Source organism: Phaethon aethereus (genome assembly GCF_964289735.1).
Source record: "Phaethon aethereus genome assembly, contig: HAP1_SCAFFOLD_586, whole genome shotgun sequence".
Classification (NCBI taxonomy): domain Eukaryota; kingdom Metazoa; phylum Chordata; class Aves; order Phaethontiformes; family Phaethontidae; genus Phaethon; species Phaethon aethereus.
This window is the reverse complement of record NW_028114052.1, coordinates 6,559-21,630: the sequence shown is the minus strand read 5'-3', so window position 1 is coordinate 21,630 and position 15,072 is coordinate 6,559. Positions and strand designations below refer to the sequence as shown.

Genomic DNA, 15,072 nt, shown 5'->3' with positions numbered 1-15,072 from the left:
GGGAATATTTGTGGGGAAAACACACGTTTCGGCCAATTTTCCAGCAGAGCCCTGGCCCCAGTCCAGCAGGAGAGAGAATTTGCTGCCATTTATAAGGCATTTTTACAGAGGGGCTGTTTGTCAAGCGCTGCCGCGGGTGGGCTGGGAGCAGTCATGGGGGAGGCCTGGTGGCATGGGGGGTCCTCAGGAAACAGCAAAGGGCAGAAAAACCCAGGGCTAGTTGGAGGAGAAGCCCGTGAGCCCATGACCTGACTCGCTCGGGCTGATGGTGGCTGAAGCCACCACCCTGCCGCTCATGGCCGTTGTGGCTGGGGGCTAGCGAGGAGCCAGGGCCCCCCGGCCCACAAGGATCCCCCTGGCACTCTTGCCCACTGCTCGCACCGCGGGGTCTGGGCAGGAAGGGACAGGCCTGCGTTCAAAACCCGCTGCCCACACGTAGGCAGTGCCGCCGCGCTCCCCCTCGCCTGCACAGCCTCAGCACGGGCCTTTTGGAAACGGGATAAACAACGTGGCAGGCTGCGTGGCGGCCTGAACACAAGCAGGCGTGGGCAATCCATCAGTGGGGCCATTGGCACTGCTCCGTCCCACCGGCCTCAGGCTGCCCTCACGGCTCCTGGTCCACGGGAGGGCAGCGGGGGCATGGCCTGCCAGCCCTGCCCGCAGCGGGGCCTCCCGCCGCCGCCGCGCCCCGCTGCAGGAGCCAGCCTGGAGAGCGGCCCCGGCCGGCGCAGCGGGATGCAGGCCCGGGGGCCCCGGGACCGGGATCGGGCCCAGCCGCCCTCAGGCCCGCTGGCGGTCTCCTAGCAACGCGGCGCGGGTTGCCGGGGGCGGGGCTAGCGTCGTCGTCGTCGTCGCCTGACGCACTTCCGGTCGGTAAGAGGACGTGTCCCTGGCGCGCGCGGGCCGGAAGCGGACCGCGGTGGGAGCAGCCGCCATGGAGGAGGCCGCGGCGCACAACGGCAGCGCCGCCGGGGCCGGGGCCGGGGCCGGGGCCCCCGCGGCCGCCCGCCCGCCCGCCACCCCTGAGGGCATGGCGCTGGCCTACGGCAGCCTCGTCCTCATGGCGCTGCTGCCCATCTTCTTCGGGGCGCTGCGCTCCGTCAGCTGCGCCAAGAGCAAGGTACCCCCGCGGCCCCGGGGCAGCCCGGTCCCCCGCGCCGCGGCAGCCGCCCCCTCTGCACGCGACGGCGCCGGGGTGTCCAGGCCTCCCCCCAGCAACGCGTGTCCGGTAGCGGGGGCTGACCCGGCCCCTCCCGGAGACCCTCCGGGGCCTCTAGGCCTCGCCCCCCACCCCGGGCCCCCCCCCGCATGGCCGCCCGCCCCGGCCCTGTCCCTGGAAAGGCAGAGACACCCACGCCCCGGTGGATGTGGGAGAGGTCTGGCTTCCCCCGGGTGCTTCTCCAGCCTGTCCTCACTGTCCCGAGAAATTCAAGTGCTGCAAAACGCGTGGCCGCCCCTTGTCTCCCCCCCACGAGGTGCTGTGCTGGGTCCACTGGCTTTGCTCCCCTGCCCCGCAGCTGGTTCCTGGGATGCTGTCGCGCTCTCCTGCCTGTGTGCCCTGCCTGCACACCCTGCCTGCGTGCACTGTGCTGTCCCTGCAGCCCACCGTGCTGCTGCTCCCTGCATCTTGCGCCTGGCCTCGGGTACCAGCTGGGACTTAAATCCTAAGGCTTTGGCTGCTGAAGCTCAGGAGAAGGGGCTGTTTTACACAGTCTGATTTATTACTGTTTTTTCAAGCCCCTTGTCTGCCCTTATGTCTTATCTCAGAGGTTTCAGCTCATTTTAGTGGGGTTCCTGGCAGCCCAGGCCACCGACTTCTGCGAGCAGGGCCTGGCCGTGGTTCAGGGGGGATTTCACTCTCACCGCAGGGAGCCAGTGGCTCTCAGGCACTTGCTTCTGCACTGCCAAGCGCTGTGTGCAGCTGCCGTGCCTGGGATAAGCTGTTGTTCCTTCGCAGGGTTGCTTTGCATAAGGGCTTCCGCTAGCGTGCCCTCTGTCCGGCACTGGCCGCAGGTGTTTGCCTGCGTGAGATTAGATCTCTGAGCAGCGGCCAGCTGGGCAGGGGAGCAGGCAGCTGAGCAGGCAGGGGAGCAGGCAGCCCTCTGCCTTTCCTCTGGAAGCTGAAGGTCTTGTGGGAAATGGCTTGAAAAGGAGGCTGGTTCAGCTGATGCAAAGATGTCTCAGAAGGCAAAAAGGGTTTATAAATCTGAGGCTTTTGAGCACAAGGAGCATCCCAAGAGCGAGGTGAGGGATAACAAGGTGATTGGAGAGAAATGTCATTCAGAGGGTGATCGACATATGGTGCGCACAGATGGGGAGGCTGACGGGGATGGCCAGGCATGAGCAGCGAGGGAGCCCAGCTCCCCTCTGGGCACAGGGAGACAGGAACAATGCCAGCACAGGGGGTTTTTTCCCTCCTCTGAGAGGAAATAAGCAGTAACTCATGGCAGCCCTTGGACAGACGAGCGCAACGTTTGCTTTTTCCGTCTCAGGCTCTGCCTGTGACACAGCCCCACCTTCATGAATGATGTGGGGTGCACTGGTGGGTGCTCATCCCCTCTCAAAGCTGCCACGGAGCCCTGCTCATTGTATCTGTTCACCTCCTGCTCAGGTATGAAGCCAGAGCAGGGGCTGATTCACTCCTATCCTCTCCTTCCCTCCCCAGAACTCCTCAGAGATGCCAGAGACCATTACCAGCCGAGATGCTGCTCGTTTTCCCATTGTTGCCAGTTGCACCCTTCTGGGGCTCTACCTCTTCTTTAAAGTAAGTGAGCAATGCCAGCGGGCGCTGGAGCAGTGCCTGCCATCCGCCCCACCTGGTCAGGGGCTCCTGAAACGGGGCTGACTCGATTTTTGGCTTACCCTGGTTGGGACCCCTAAGCATTGGGACAGAAAGTGTGTAAGGCTGCACAGCTCAAGCTCTTTGTTGTCACCAAACAGGACAACATCAGTTCTCGCCTGAATTTGAACAGCTTGGGGTAAATCAGAGCCTGTTTGTGCACAGGTTGGTTCTGGAAAGCTTCTCAGGGGCAGGTTCACCCCAGGCTCTGCCTGCCTCCGTGGGCCGATCTGACGGCGCACAGACTGAAACTAGCGGGTGCCACGGACTGCCGAGTTGCAGATGCTGCTGTCTCTGTGTTGTGCTTCGTGCTGCGCTTCTGAAGCCGTCGCAGCTGCAGACTTGGGGGATCGCTGGCTTGTGGGTGAGCCCCTGTGTGTTCAGGTGAAGTCTTTTAGACGTGCAGAGCTAATCAGCAGAGTTAGATGGCCATTCTTGAGTCACAGATAGGAGATCCCAGCAGCAGGTGGTTTTGGCTGTGTGGAGAAGGTGTCTTGGCTTAAAGCACCTTTGGCTGCCTGTGCACGTCTGGCGTGCAGCTGAGCTCCTGGAGGGGCCTGACGAGCCGTGGGACTGCCAGTGCAGAGCGGTCCTCTCAGCATGGCAGCTTCCAACCCTGCTGTCCTAGGCTGCCTGTGAGGCAGAAGCGTGCTCCTGGCTGGCCAGGAGGTGAGCTTTAAAGTGCAAAGTTGGGAATATTACAATTTACAGTTCCTTCTCCAGCAACCAGAGTTACGTGCAGCAGCTGACTGATGCTGCGGGCTTCTACCCAGGTCGAGTGGCCGTGTGGGCTGACGGCCGCACTGTTCAAGTCCTTACCCCGCCGTGGGCCTGGGCACCGGCCTGCGCTGCGGCTGCACCGGGAAGGCGAGTGCGTGCCGCAGCCTGCACAGCCATGGAGGTCAGCTCTGCAGCAGCAGCCGGGATCAGGCCTCCCTAACAATATCCCCTGCTTTCGCAGCAATGAAGTTTAGCCTGTGTGCTCACTGGGGCTGTGGCTCCTTTTGTAGGTCATCAGTAGTAAAGCCGAGCGTCTGCTGAGCCTCTCCTGATGGTGGGGGTACGGAGTGGCCACCAGACCCTGCTGCTGGGCCCCTCTGGTCGCTGAAGGGACCCCCTGCAGCCCACCCCTTCCCCACGGCCAATGTCTCGGGGTACTCCTCTGCCTCCTCAGGTGCCTTCTCTGCCTCTTGCGCCTGGCTGGGATGGAGGCACCAGGAAAAAAAGTACTGAATGTGCAGAGTGGCCCCACTGAAGTTGCTGCATGATCGGCAGCTCTTCCTTTTAATATCTGCAACCTGTCATGAGCTCTCATATTCCAGCACTCCCCCTCCGGGAGAGCACAGAGGACCCCGGGGTCCCCCCGCGCCAGGCTGTAAGGGTGTGATTCGGCACAGTGTGTGTGTTGGAGGGCAGGGTTTCTAATAATACCCCATTTAATTAGGGCAGGACATGCTCGGCCCACTGCAGTAGTGAGGTGGAGTGCAGCTGCTCCCCTCTGCCAGGGCAGCCCCCGGGAGCGGCGCGGTGCCTCGCTCCCTGCTCTGGCTCACTCGGCCGGGGATGCGCAGGGGAAGCTCTGTCCTTTCTGCAACGCGGGAGTTATTTTTTGACCCGAGCACTTCATAGATGTGCGACAACTTGCAGACCCGTTGTGCTTGTTCTATGAGCACACGGCTATTTCCAACATGTTTCACATTGGAGGTGCAAGAATTTGGGTCATTCCAGCTATTCTTCTCGTCTCCCTGGAGCACTGACACAGCAGCTGCTGGTTGCAATGTGAAGCGCTTCCTTGTGCTGTAGATGGGGAGGACACTGCGGTAACTCGCCCCTCTCTGGGTTTGTCTTGCAGATATTCTCTCAAGAGTACATCAATCTTCTGCTTTCCATGTATTTCTTCGTGCTGGGGATCCTAGCCCTGTCCCACACCATCAGGTACAGCAGAGGGAGGGGTGCAGCTGGGGCAGGGGTGTCCAAGGCTGCCTGCTCTGCGAGGCAGTGGGGCATTGAGTTCATTGGGGGGTTTCTAGAGCACCATTGCCTTGTGGCAGAGCCAAGTCCCAGCTTGTAGGGTATTTTCCCTCAGTGGTGTGAAGGGCTCTCTGGGGAGGCAGGCCCAGAGCGTTCCTCATGGGGCGGCCAAGGGTAAAACCAAAATCTCGGGCGTCCCAGCAATCTGGTACCCCATGCAGGATCACTGGGAGAGCTTGTGGAGGTGTGGGTGGCCACTGTTGTACGAGCTGCTATGGGCTGCACAGTCCTCTGCCCTGTGGAGGGGAGAGCTCCTTAGCACCCGTCTTCCTCTTATTGGGATGGCTGAAACAGGCAGCTGGAGCTCACGATGACATCCCTGGCCTCTCATGCCGATGCTTGGCGTGAGATGTTGAAAGCTCAGGCTGTTTCAGTAACTGAAAAAGTAAAACTGGTTTCCTGTTTCCTGAGCCCTAGGGCGCTGGGGGACCAGATGCTTTCCCTATTGTGGTACTGTGGCAAGGGCTGCTCCTGCTCCCGGCTCTGCAGGAGGCCCGTTTGGTGGGGGCACCACCAGTTCTGGGTGACCAGACCTGTATGGTGCCAGGGGGCTGCTGGGAGGGGGCGCAGGACACCTGCTGGGGTCTGGGGTGGGTCCTAACTTCTTGTGAGTGATGCTCTGTGCCTGTTGCGCTAGAACATTTTTGGGGACTCTAATGTACGGGCAGATCAGACCTCTGGGGAGGACAAGGTCCCGTGTCTGCGGCTTGGCGATTGCAGCTGGGGCTCCTGCCAGTCCCTGATGTGGTGAAACCTGGTGTTCCCCTGTCTCTGGAGGGGGTGTGGGCCAACGTCCATGCTGTGACACTGTCACACAGAGGTGCTGGGCAGTGTGTTCTGTGGGGTTTCTGTCGAACTGCCCTTCTCTGCACCTCTCGTTTCAGCCCCATGATGAACAGATTCTTTCCTGCAAATTTCCCCAACAAACAGTACCAGCTCCTCTTCACCCAGGGCTCCGGGGAGAGCAAGGAGGGTATGTCAGCTCGCTGGTCTTTCTGGGGGCCTGAATGTTTTCTGCCTTTAGTGTTCTGGTTTTTGCTCACTTTGTGTTTTGCTGTTGAAACAACCTTCTCAAAGACTTGCCTCTTGCTCCCTGCTGTGCTTCTGTTGCCAGTGTGAGCCCCGTGTGTCCCCGCAGAGCCGGGGCTGCCGTGTGCGTCTTCTTGCACCAGCTGGCACTTTCCCTCTGTGCTGCCGCTGGCTGGCAGCGAAACCCCAGAAACAGATCCCAGAGTGCTATAGGAATGGAGCTATGGCTGCTGTTAGATGCACTGCCTTTATTTAAGCTCCTTGGGTAGCATAGTACTGACTTTTGTGCTGCCTTAACTGATCTGATTCGAATCTTTGCACTGGTAGAAGTTCCTTTGATAAGTATCCTGCCCAGTAGCTTTACTGGCAAGGGACTAGTTCTTCTAGTGATACCACCGGGAGTTAACTGGCGCAAGAAGAGGGAGAAGATTTGCCTCTCCCTGCATTAGACACTGCCTGAATCCAATTTCCTTATTGACAGATCACAGATGCTGTCCGTGTGGCAGAGTCTGGCTGAAGGAGAAGGTCCAGGCTTGCCAGAGCCGGCCGCTCACTTGCATGCAGTTTGCACGTGTTTTCCGGGGGTGCAGTCCCCTCGTTTGGGACATGAGCACTGTGGTCTCTTGCTCCCAAGCTGTAAAGTCGGTTGTCTCTGCCCTGTGTGGGAAGGAGAGCTGCCCAAAATCTGAATTCTCTGTTTTGTTGCAGAAATAGTGAATTACGAGTTTGACACCAAGGATCTCGTATGCCTGGCCCTGAGCAGTGTTGTGGGGGTCTGGTACCTGCTGAGAAAGGTAAGCGAGCCGCAGCCCTGTTGCAGCGAGGCCAGGGACCCGGGTCCCTTTCCATGCAAGGCCTCTGCAGGCTGAGGCTGTGGCTTGTAACGTGCAGCGGGACCCAAATCTCCTTTTCCTGTCGTTCTCAGCACTGGATTGCCAACAATCTCTTTGGGCTGGCGTTCTCCCTCAACGGGGTGGAGCTGCTGCACTTGAACAATGTCAGCACTGGCTGCATCTTGCTTGGGGGCCTCTTCATCTACGACGTGTTCTGGGTAAACGGGAGTGTTCCCCGGGGCGGACGCGAGTTGCAGCCGTTGGTGGAAGGCATGTGCGTGGCGTTATGCCTCTTTGGAGGCAGCACGCTGGCTGCACACACGTTTGCAGTCAGGATTTCCACTTTCTCAGCCCAAAGGGGTGTGGTGGGGATGATGATAAAATCAAACAGTGGCAGAACGTGGCTCAGCAAATGCACTTTCTTTTCATCTCTGGCTTAGAGAGCCCAGGACTGGCAGGGATCTCATCAGGGCTGTTGTGGGGTACTCGGGTGCGTGGTATATCCAGTTCTGGTGACCTGTATTGCCAGCTGAGGTCTTCCCAATGCCTGACATTACTGCTGGGTGGGCTGGAGGACGAGGCTGGTCTGGGTATGTTGATCCTGCTTGCATGGGCTGTGCCTCGGCTGTGTCATCTGCCGGCTTCGTTAGCATCCTTCTGTTGCACCGAGGACCACATACTGGAATGCCTCCAGTCTCTCTCCCTCCCAGTGCAGCACCCTGACATCTTCATTTTGAGGTTTTCCTTATCACTCTGCAATGGTCCTGGATCCCCATCTTGTAACGTCTGTATTCCGCAGTCCTTCCTGCTGCCTCCACCCTCTGAATTACTGTGTTTCCAAATGTCTGAGAGCCTTGTATACCTTGAGGTCTGTCCAGCAGCTCTGCAGCTGCCTGAGTAATCCTTCCCTATTTAAGCCTGGCTACTGCGTGTTATTTTGTACTTGGCTGGTGCTGCCCCTCTTTCATAGGCTAATTAACAGTCTCAGCTCTGTGGTTCATTAGCCTGTGTGCCACTTCCTCCACTGCTCTCAGCTGGAGAGGATTCAGCCTTCTGGCTTAGCACACCCAGTGCCTCGCACCCTGCTCGGGGTGCAAGTGTCTTCCCGGTGCTTTGGAGACAGCGAGAGTGCAACCCTTGCTGCTCTCCACTTGCTGGCTGTCTCCCACCTCAGCTTCTGCGGCAGGTCAGTGGATCGCCAGAGTCTCATGGAAGGGCTGTCGTGAAGCGGAGACCTTCTTACTGTGCCCCTCTGCAGGGACCGGGTCGCTTGGATCTCAGCATGGATTTAATCATAGTGAGATCCAGGGAGGGTTTCAAGGAGGAAGGAGAACTGCTCAGTGGATCGATGATATTGTCCCCTGTATAATCTTGGGGTGAATTTGCATGTGACACTTTTCTCTGGTCCCAGTGTGGAGTCCTTTCACTCCGTGGCGATGCCCAGAGCTTGCTGCACTTTGTGGGAGTTAATCTGACGCCCAGTGGTTGCTTTAAGGTTTCTCTTTAATCCCTAGTGCTAGGAGCTGGCTCACTCAGTGCTAACTAGCACCTGGTTTTTGTGCCTGCTGCTGGTATAGCCGAGACTGGAGGCTTGGAGACGAAAAGGAACAGAAATGAGGGTGTTTGACCCATGTGTTTACAGCCCGTTCCCCAAACAATGCCAGTGTGTAAAGCTGATAGTGCAGTACACATAAATGACCTCAGAGCAAAATCCAGCTGATCTGATAATTGCTCAGGTCCCCGTTGGAAGCTCACGGGCAGCTGCCTGGGGCTCTCTGCTGGGCGCTCCTGCCCTCAGAAAACATCCTGTGCGGTGGTCAGGCTTTCCACTGCATTGACTAGTTAGAGCTGAACTGACCCGCAGGGGTAGGTGCTGGGGAAAGCAGCTGGTGGGCAGCACCATGGCTCTGTGATGTGAGTGGTCTCCCCAGTGCTGCTCTGAAAGCAGGACGGCCGTGACGTGCTCACCTCCTCAACCACTGTCCTGTGCCTTCTCCCTTGGGTGGTGGGCTCACTTGCAGGACTCCTCTGCCTGCAGCTTGGTGGCTCTTTGGCTATTTTCTGCCACTAAGGCTGCTCTGGGCCCTGAGGTGAGGGTATAGCTGAGCATGCGTGTGTCCCTGTGCAGCTGTGGTCACCCCGGACTCTGTTTGCCCCTAGGTCTTTGGCACCAATGTGATGGTGACAGTTGCCAAATCATTTGAGGCCCCGATAAAACGTGAGTAGACCTTCCTCGTGTCGCTGCCCCATGCACCCTCTGCCTTCTGGAGATGGCTCCGAAGGTGGGATGTGTGCAGGAAGGTTTCCTGCTAGTGACCCCTTAGACTGCTGCGTGGTGCCACCAACCTGCGGAGAGCTGGGCCAGGTCTCTCTGCAGAGCCCTGAGCTGGCTAGGTTAGTCTGCACCCCCAGAGCAGGCAATTACCTGCTCAGTAAAAAACAAAAAAACAAAAAACAAAACAAAAAACCTCCCCAGCAGGAGGGGTGAATGTCTGCTGTTGTGGAGCGTGCAGTGGTTTAGGTCCTGGCAGCTGGGCCGGGAACCAGCACATGGGGCTGTCCCCAAACCCCTCGATTTCCCATCCCAGAGTTGTCCCAGGAAGGAGAAGGGGGGAGCTACAGGAGAGGAGGGGGCAGATGGCAGGGACAGGGGTCTTGCCCTGCTCCAGTCCCTTTTTGCTGGGCACAGCGGTGCTGAGGTCTGCACCATCAGTGTTCCTCTCTCTACTCCTCGTAGTGGTTTTCCCTCAGGACCTGCTGGAGAAGGGGCTGGAGGCTGACAACTTTGCCATGCTGGGTCTGGGAGACATTGTCATTCCAGGTAAGGGTGGAAGATGGGGGACGTGACCAGGGTCGCCTGTCTGAACGGGCTGCGGGGAGCTGAGCGGCTGCCTCGCTCTGCCTTTGGCCATGCCAGAGCCCTGCGGGCCTCCCACCGGGGCTGGGGGCTGCCGTGGGCTGGGGGTCTCCCACCAGGTCCAGGTGCTGTCCCGGTGCCTTGTGCCACGAGAGGGCACTGTCAGCCCAGGCAAGGCACCCGGAGCCGCTGCGGGTCCTGCCCTGCCACCTCTGTCCCTTCACTGTCCCCTTCTCCCCGCAGGGATCTTCATTGCCTTGCTGCTGCGGTTTGACATCAGGTGAGTGGGCGGCAGGGAAGGGTCTCTGGCAAGTTGGATCTTGCAGCATATTTGAGCGGATTTTATAGAGGAAAAAGGAGAAGCGGAAGCCAGGAGCGCAGTCGTGTGCTGCCCTCAGGGGCTTGGCGTGGGGACCCGGGAGAGCGGCTGGGACGGAGGGGTGCAGGGGGAAGCTCTTGGAAGAGTAGATGTGAGCCGGGCTGGCTCTGTGGGTAAGTCCTGAGCGCTGGGACTGAGTTGTTTGAGTTCTGTGTTGCTGTACGCACGGCAGGGCGGGCAGCACGTAACAGCCCTGCAGAGCCTCACTGGCTCCCTGGCACCCAGGAGGAGAAGGCAGCGCTGCTATGCTACGGCAGCGAGGAGGAAACAGCGACGGCGTGGGAAAGAGCCGGGGGTGCTGGCACCTGGGAAGTGCTCGCGTGGATGCAAATCAGTGCCCGGCAGTGCTGCCTGCCTGTAGGTTGTCCTTGACGTTGGGGGAAGCAGCTCCTTCCTACGCAGGGAAGCTGCACCTACTGCTGGGGTGTAGCTTTCAGCAGTTGCCGCACACCGAAAGTCTTCGGCTGGGGAGCTGCTGGGAATGGGCTGCTCCATGCGACTGCGGTGGTGTGGCACCGCTCCCGCTGCTGTTGCACAGACCCTCTGGTCTCTGCCAGCTCTTCCAGGTGTTTCCACCCACATCCTGCCTGCACCTGCTGGGAATCCCAGTCCCCGCAGCCTGCCCTGCGATGAAACAGCATGTGCTGAGAGCAGGAACCGGCCATGCCTCCCCCAAGAAGGTGGGACCCTCTCCCTGGGTCCCAGCACCGATTCCTCCCCCCCAGTAGCCATCCAGCAGCAGGATCCCGCGTCTCCTTCCCTTCGCCAGCCCCGCACCTGGGTGTCACCTGATCCAGTCCCACACTACTCCCCTGGCACGGGGGGCTGTGCTGGTGGCAGCCTCTGTGCACAGCACAGCTCCCAGCGTGGCAGGAGATGGCTGAGGGTGCTGGCCCGGCTCCGTTTTGGCCACTGGCAATCAGACCCAAGGTCACTGGGCTCTGCTCCCTTTCCCTACAGCTTGAAGAAGAACACACACACGTATTTCTACACCAGCTTTGTGGCCTACATCTTTGGGCTGGGCCTGACCATATTCATCATGCACATCTTCAAGCATGCCCAGGTGAGCTCCGCCGGGCTGCCTTGCGCGGATGCACGTCCCAAGCGGGACATGCCAGCTTGGCCATGAGATTCTTGCATCATGCCAGGAAAAAGTAGATGCGTTCCTTCTCTTGCCTTTGCTTTTCCAGTCCCTGCCTGTACCTTTCCCTGTCCAAAGCTTGTGTGCCTGGCTGGAGCTGAGCCCTGTTTGGGGCAAGGCCGGTTCAGGCAGCTGTGTTCCGAAGAATTGCCCTGTGTTTGTGGCTCTTTGCAACCAAGCTGCCTGTGAAGACCCACCCTCTGTGCCGCAAAGGGGCCCTGGGAGCCCACGTGCCGTGGGTGCTGTCTGTGGTCTGCGTGGGGGCCCTCAGTGTGTTCGTGGCCCGCTGGGACCTCACAGTGAGGGTTTTGTGCTGCTGCAGCTGTAACTTGGCTCTAGAGGCCACTTTCTGGAGCGTTTGTGCAGCACTGTGACAGACAGAATGGGTGCAGAGGGGACAGGGCCAGCTTGCCTCACTCCTCCCAAGGGGTGATTTGTGGTTTGGCTTACCAGTTGTTTTTCTTCCCGACAGCCTGCTCTTCTGTACCTGGTCCCCGCATGCATCGGATTCCCGCTTCTTGTGGCCTTGGCAAAGGGAGAAGTAACTGAAATGTTCAGGTGAGCGTCAGCTGGGGATGGAGCTGTTTTGCCTGCGGCGCTGGAGCACATGAAGTGTGCAGATGTTCCCACGCCTGGGCACAGCTGGAGGGACGGGTTCATCTGGGCACGCTCTGGGTGTGCGCGTGCATGTGCGTGGGTGGAGGGAGTGGGTCTGTGTTCGTACACGCCGGCCCTGGCTCCAGCCACCTCCTTGTAGCCGGGTGGGAGCTTTGGTGCGATACCAACAGGCAGGCAGCATCTGGTATTGCTTTACGCCCCGGTGACAAACTCTTCCCGTGTGCTGGCAGGCAGGGGAGGGTGGGACCGCACACCTGGTGCTGAGATACTTGGTCATTGTGTCCCAGGGCCTGTGGGTGGGGGAGAATGGAGCCGGATCCGGCTGCGAGAGCAGCCAGGGCTGGTTCTAGCACATCCCAGCCCCCTCGCTCAGTAAAGGATCCTGGTTTGCAGCCGACTCCTCTGCCCAGGGGACCGTAGGTGCAGTGAAAGGGGGCTGTGCTGTGCTGTTGTGCTCCAGCCCTTCTCTTGGCCTGCCGCGCTCCAGGCGTTTGCCTGTGCACTGTCAGTGGGCGGCTTTGGTCTCCTGCCTGGACTGTCCCCTCTTCTGAACCGCGTGGTGCATGGCCTGGCCCGCCTGGGAGCTGTTTCTCCGCTGTGCTCGGCCGGCTGTGCTCGAGGCTCGGTGGTGGCCCAGCACAGTTGCTTGTTTGAGGACGACTGAAGCAGATGAGGGAAGGGAACATCTGTCCCAATGCAGGGCTGTGCACCCCCCCAGCCTCCCCGCTCTGGGGCTGCCCCTGCCTGAGTCCCCAGCCTGCTCAGAGGGAAACCAGCAGCCGACTGGGGTGCAGCGGGGAGCCGGTGGCCCTCGCCTTCTTCCCCTCCCCTGGGAGATGCAGGTATGCGTGTTTCCACCGGGCTGTCAGCTGTGCCGGCTCCCCAGCCCTGCCGCACCTGCCTGTCCTTTGATGTTTGCTTCTGACGATCGCTGCTGCAGGCGCCGAGTGTCCTGGGATCGTCCTTCCTGTGCACCTGGGATCCTGCGGGCCGCTCTCCCCATGCCGTGACTCACCAGCTGACAGCAGCACCACCTCCCGCGCCAGGAAACTGGGGAGAGATGAGCTGCGAGTCCAGCTCGCCGGGCAGCAAGGCGCCCGGGGAGCCGGGCAGCTGGGCACTGGGGGCTAATGCCACTGCAGAGCATTAGCACAAGCTGCTCCAGCGGAAAAGTGCTGCCTGCTGCTGTTCGCCAAGTGCTGCCAGGGCAAGCGCAGGAGGCTGGGGGGTTGCAGCCTTGATGGGCCCTGGGGTCCGACCCCCCTGAAGTCGCTCCAGTTGCAGGCAGAGGAAGTGGGATGTGACAGGGCTCATGCCCGGAGGGCAGTGGCTCCCACCGCAGGAATCCCACCAGGTGTAGCTCCCCTGCAAGGCTTTGGCGCACCCTGATCCTCCCCGTGCTGACAGCAGCCTGGAGCTGGTGGTTCTGTGGTCTCTGCCGGCCGACTGCCTGTACACAGCGAGCTGCCTGCACACAGTGAGCTGCCTGCACGTGGTGTCTCGCAGCAGCCATCAGCTGCCTTGGGAGAGGGCAGTGAGGGTCTGACGCAGTGGCAAGTACAGGCAGCGCTGCCTGGAGGGTGGAAGCGAGCAGATCTGTGCTGCAGGCCTGGGGAAGGGGTGCTGATGAAGCAGAGGTGGGCGACTTCCGGATCAGTTTTGCGGCTCCCAGCCTTGCTGAGCCTCCCAAGGCAGGCAGTAACCTTCGCTCAGCCTCTGTCAGTTGTCAGCAGCGGGGAGCCCATCCTGCCGCTGATGCCTGCTGCAGACGTGTCCTTGAGCGGCAGGAAGGGGTCTGCTGGATCGGTCTGCTGCCTGCACAGCCCCTGGGCTGCTCTGCTGCTGCCTTCCCAGTGCCCAGGCTTGCTCTCCTGTGGGCTCCGGCTGCCTGGCTCTACCCATGCCAGCGGGAGCTGCCTTTTCCCCAGCTCTCAGCCCTTGCTATTGCATGCTGCAGCCCTGCCCTGGGGTCTGCAGGCAAGGGGAGTGCAGGCAGGAGCCTGCCAGCACAGCCCCGGGGCCACCCCAGCTTAAGCGAGCCGGCAGCCGGAGGGGACAGCAGGCTGCCCTGCACAGGGTGCTGGGTTTGCAGCACTCTCATGCCAAAACTCTTCTGCTTTTTCTCTTTCTCCCCCCCTCTCCTTTCTGTCCTCGTCTTCCCCCTGTCCCTTCCTGCTTCCTCTCTCTCCTGCAGCTATGAATCCTCTGCTGAAATCTTGCCACACACACCAAGACTTACCCACTTCCCCACCGTGTCCGGCTCGCCGGCCAGCCTTGCTGATTCCATGCAGCAGAAACTGTCCTGTCCCCGCCGACGCCGGCAGCAAAGCCCTAGTGCCATGTAGTGATCGCACGCGGTGCCCTTTCTCTGTCTGTCGCTCTGGCCAGGTAGGGGCTGGTCCCGGCTCTGCCCTTTCCCCGTAGCTGTTGCCTGGGGGCCGGCTTCTCTCCTTGTCTTTGAGGGGAGCCTGTGAAGGGGGAGAGGAGTTGACATCTCTGCCCTCCAGGATACCCGACGGTGCTCTCGGGAGTGAGGACAGATCCCTGGGCACAGAGCTGGCCCGACGGCTCTGCTGGGGGAAGCCCCAGCCCTTGGCTGGGTCTACCCCACCCCTGGAGGTGTCTGGGGGGGCTGTCGCACTGCTGGTCTCCCTGCCTGGGCTCTGCCCCATGGGGCTTCTTCTCTGGGCAGACCCCGAGCCTGCGGCCCCGGGCTGGGCTGTCCCCGCCTGGCACAGGTCTCTGTCCCCCGTGAGGGGCCAGCCCCACTCACTCCCTCTTGTCCCTCTGTCCCCAGCTACGAGGAGAGCTCTACCCCCAAGGAGGTGCCGGGGGCCTCCAAAGAAGAGACGACAGAAGCTGCCAAGAAGGAGAAGTGACCTTGCCCGCGGGCCGTGCCCGACGCCTCTGGGCTGGGGCCCCTCCAGACCCTCCGCAAGTGACAGACGATGAAACAAACAATTGTGCAAGAGCATCGTGTTGTGTGTGTCGGAGCAGCCACCCAGGTGGGGTATCGATGTACGCTGCATAGCCACCCCCCCGCCGCCCCCCTGCCTGTTTATCTCCTACGGGGGTGCGAGGTGGGTGGGGGGCAAACCACAGGCCGGTTTTTAAATTTTGTATTGTGCATTTGCTTTCTCTCATATTAAACCATGTCGAAGGAAGGAGTGCTGGTCGGGCCGGGCTGGGGCTGTGCCGGCAGCCCTGGCCACGGCCACTGCTCCAGTTGTAGCCCCTGCTCGGCCACCTGGCTGGCACTGGGTTCAGCACCGCAGCTCTCCGGCAGCCTGGTTCCCCCCGTGGGGCCTGTGGCCGTTGTCTGGCTGTTTCCAAGTGACCATCCCC

The 15,072-nt window shown here is 60.5% G+C and overlaps 1 protein-coding gene across 2 annotated transcripts; it reads left to right on the top strand.

Annotated features, from left to right (window-relative positions):
* Nucleotides 1-934: 934 nt before the first annotated feature.
* HM13 (histocompatibility minor 13) lies at nt 935-14,828 on the top strand (the record flags this gene model as incomplete). Of its 2 annotated transcripts, none has more annotated exons than XM_082015896.1 (12): nt 935-1,120; nt 2,666-2,764; nt 4,692-4,774; nt 5,755-5,843; nt 6,608-6,693; nt 6,825-6,950; nt 8,893-8,950; nt 9,470-9,553; nt 9,833-9,869; nt 10,929-11,031; nt 11,582-11,667; nt 14,525-14,828. In XM_082015896.1, the coding sequence occupies 12 exons, from the start codon at nt 935-937 to the stop codon at nt 14,604-14,606; spliced, it is 1,119 nt and encodes a 372-aa protein (XP_081872022.1). In that variant the 3' UTR covers nt 14,607-14,828. The 2 variants fall into 2 exon arrangements, with proteins under 2 accessions (XP_081872022.1, XP_081872021.1); XM_082015895.1 differs by lacking the exon at nt 14,525-14,828 and adding an exon at nt 13,922-14,208.
* Nucleotides 14,829-15,072: the final 244 nt, after the last annotated feature.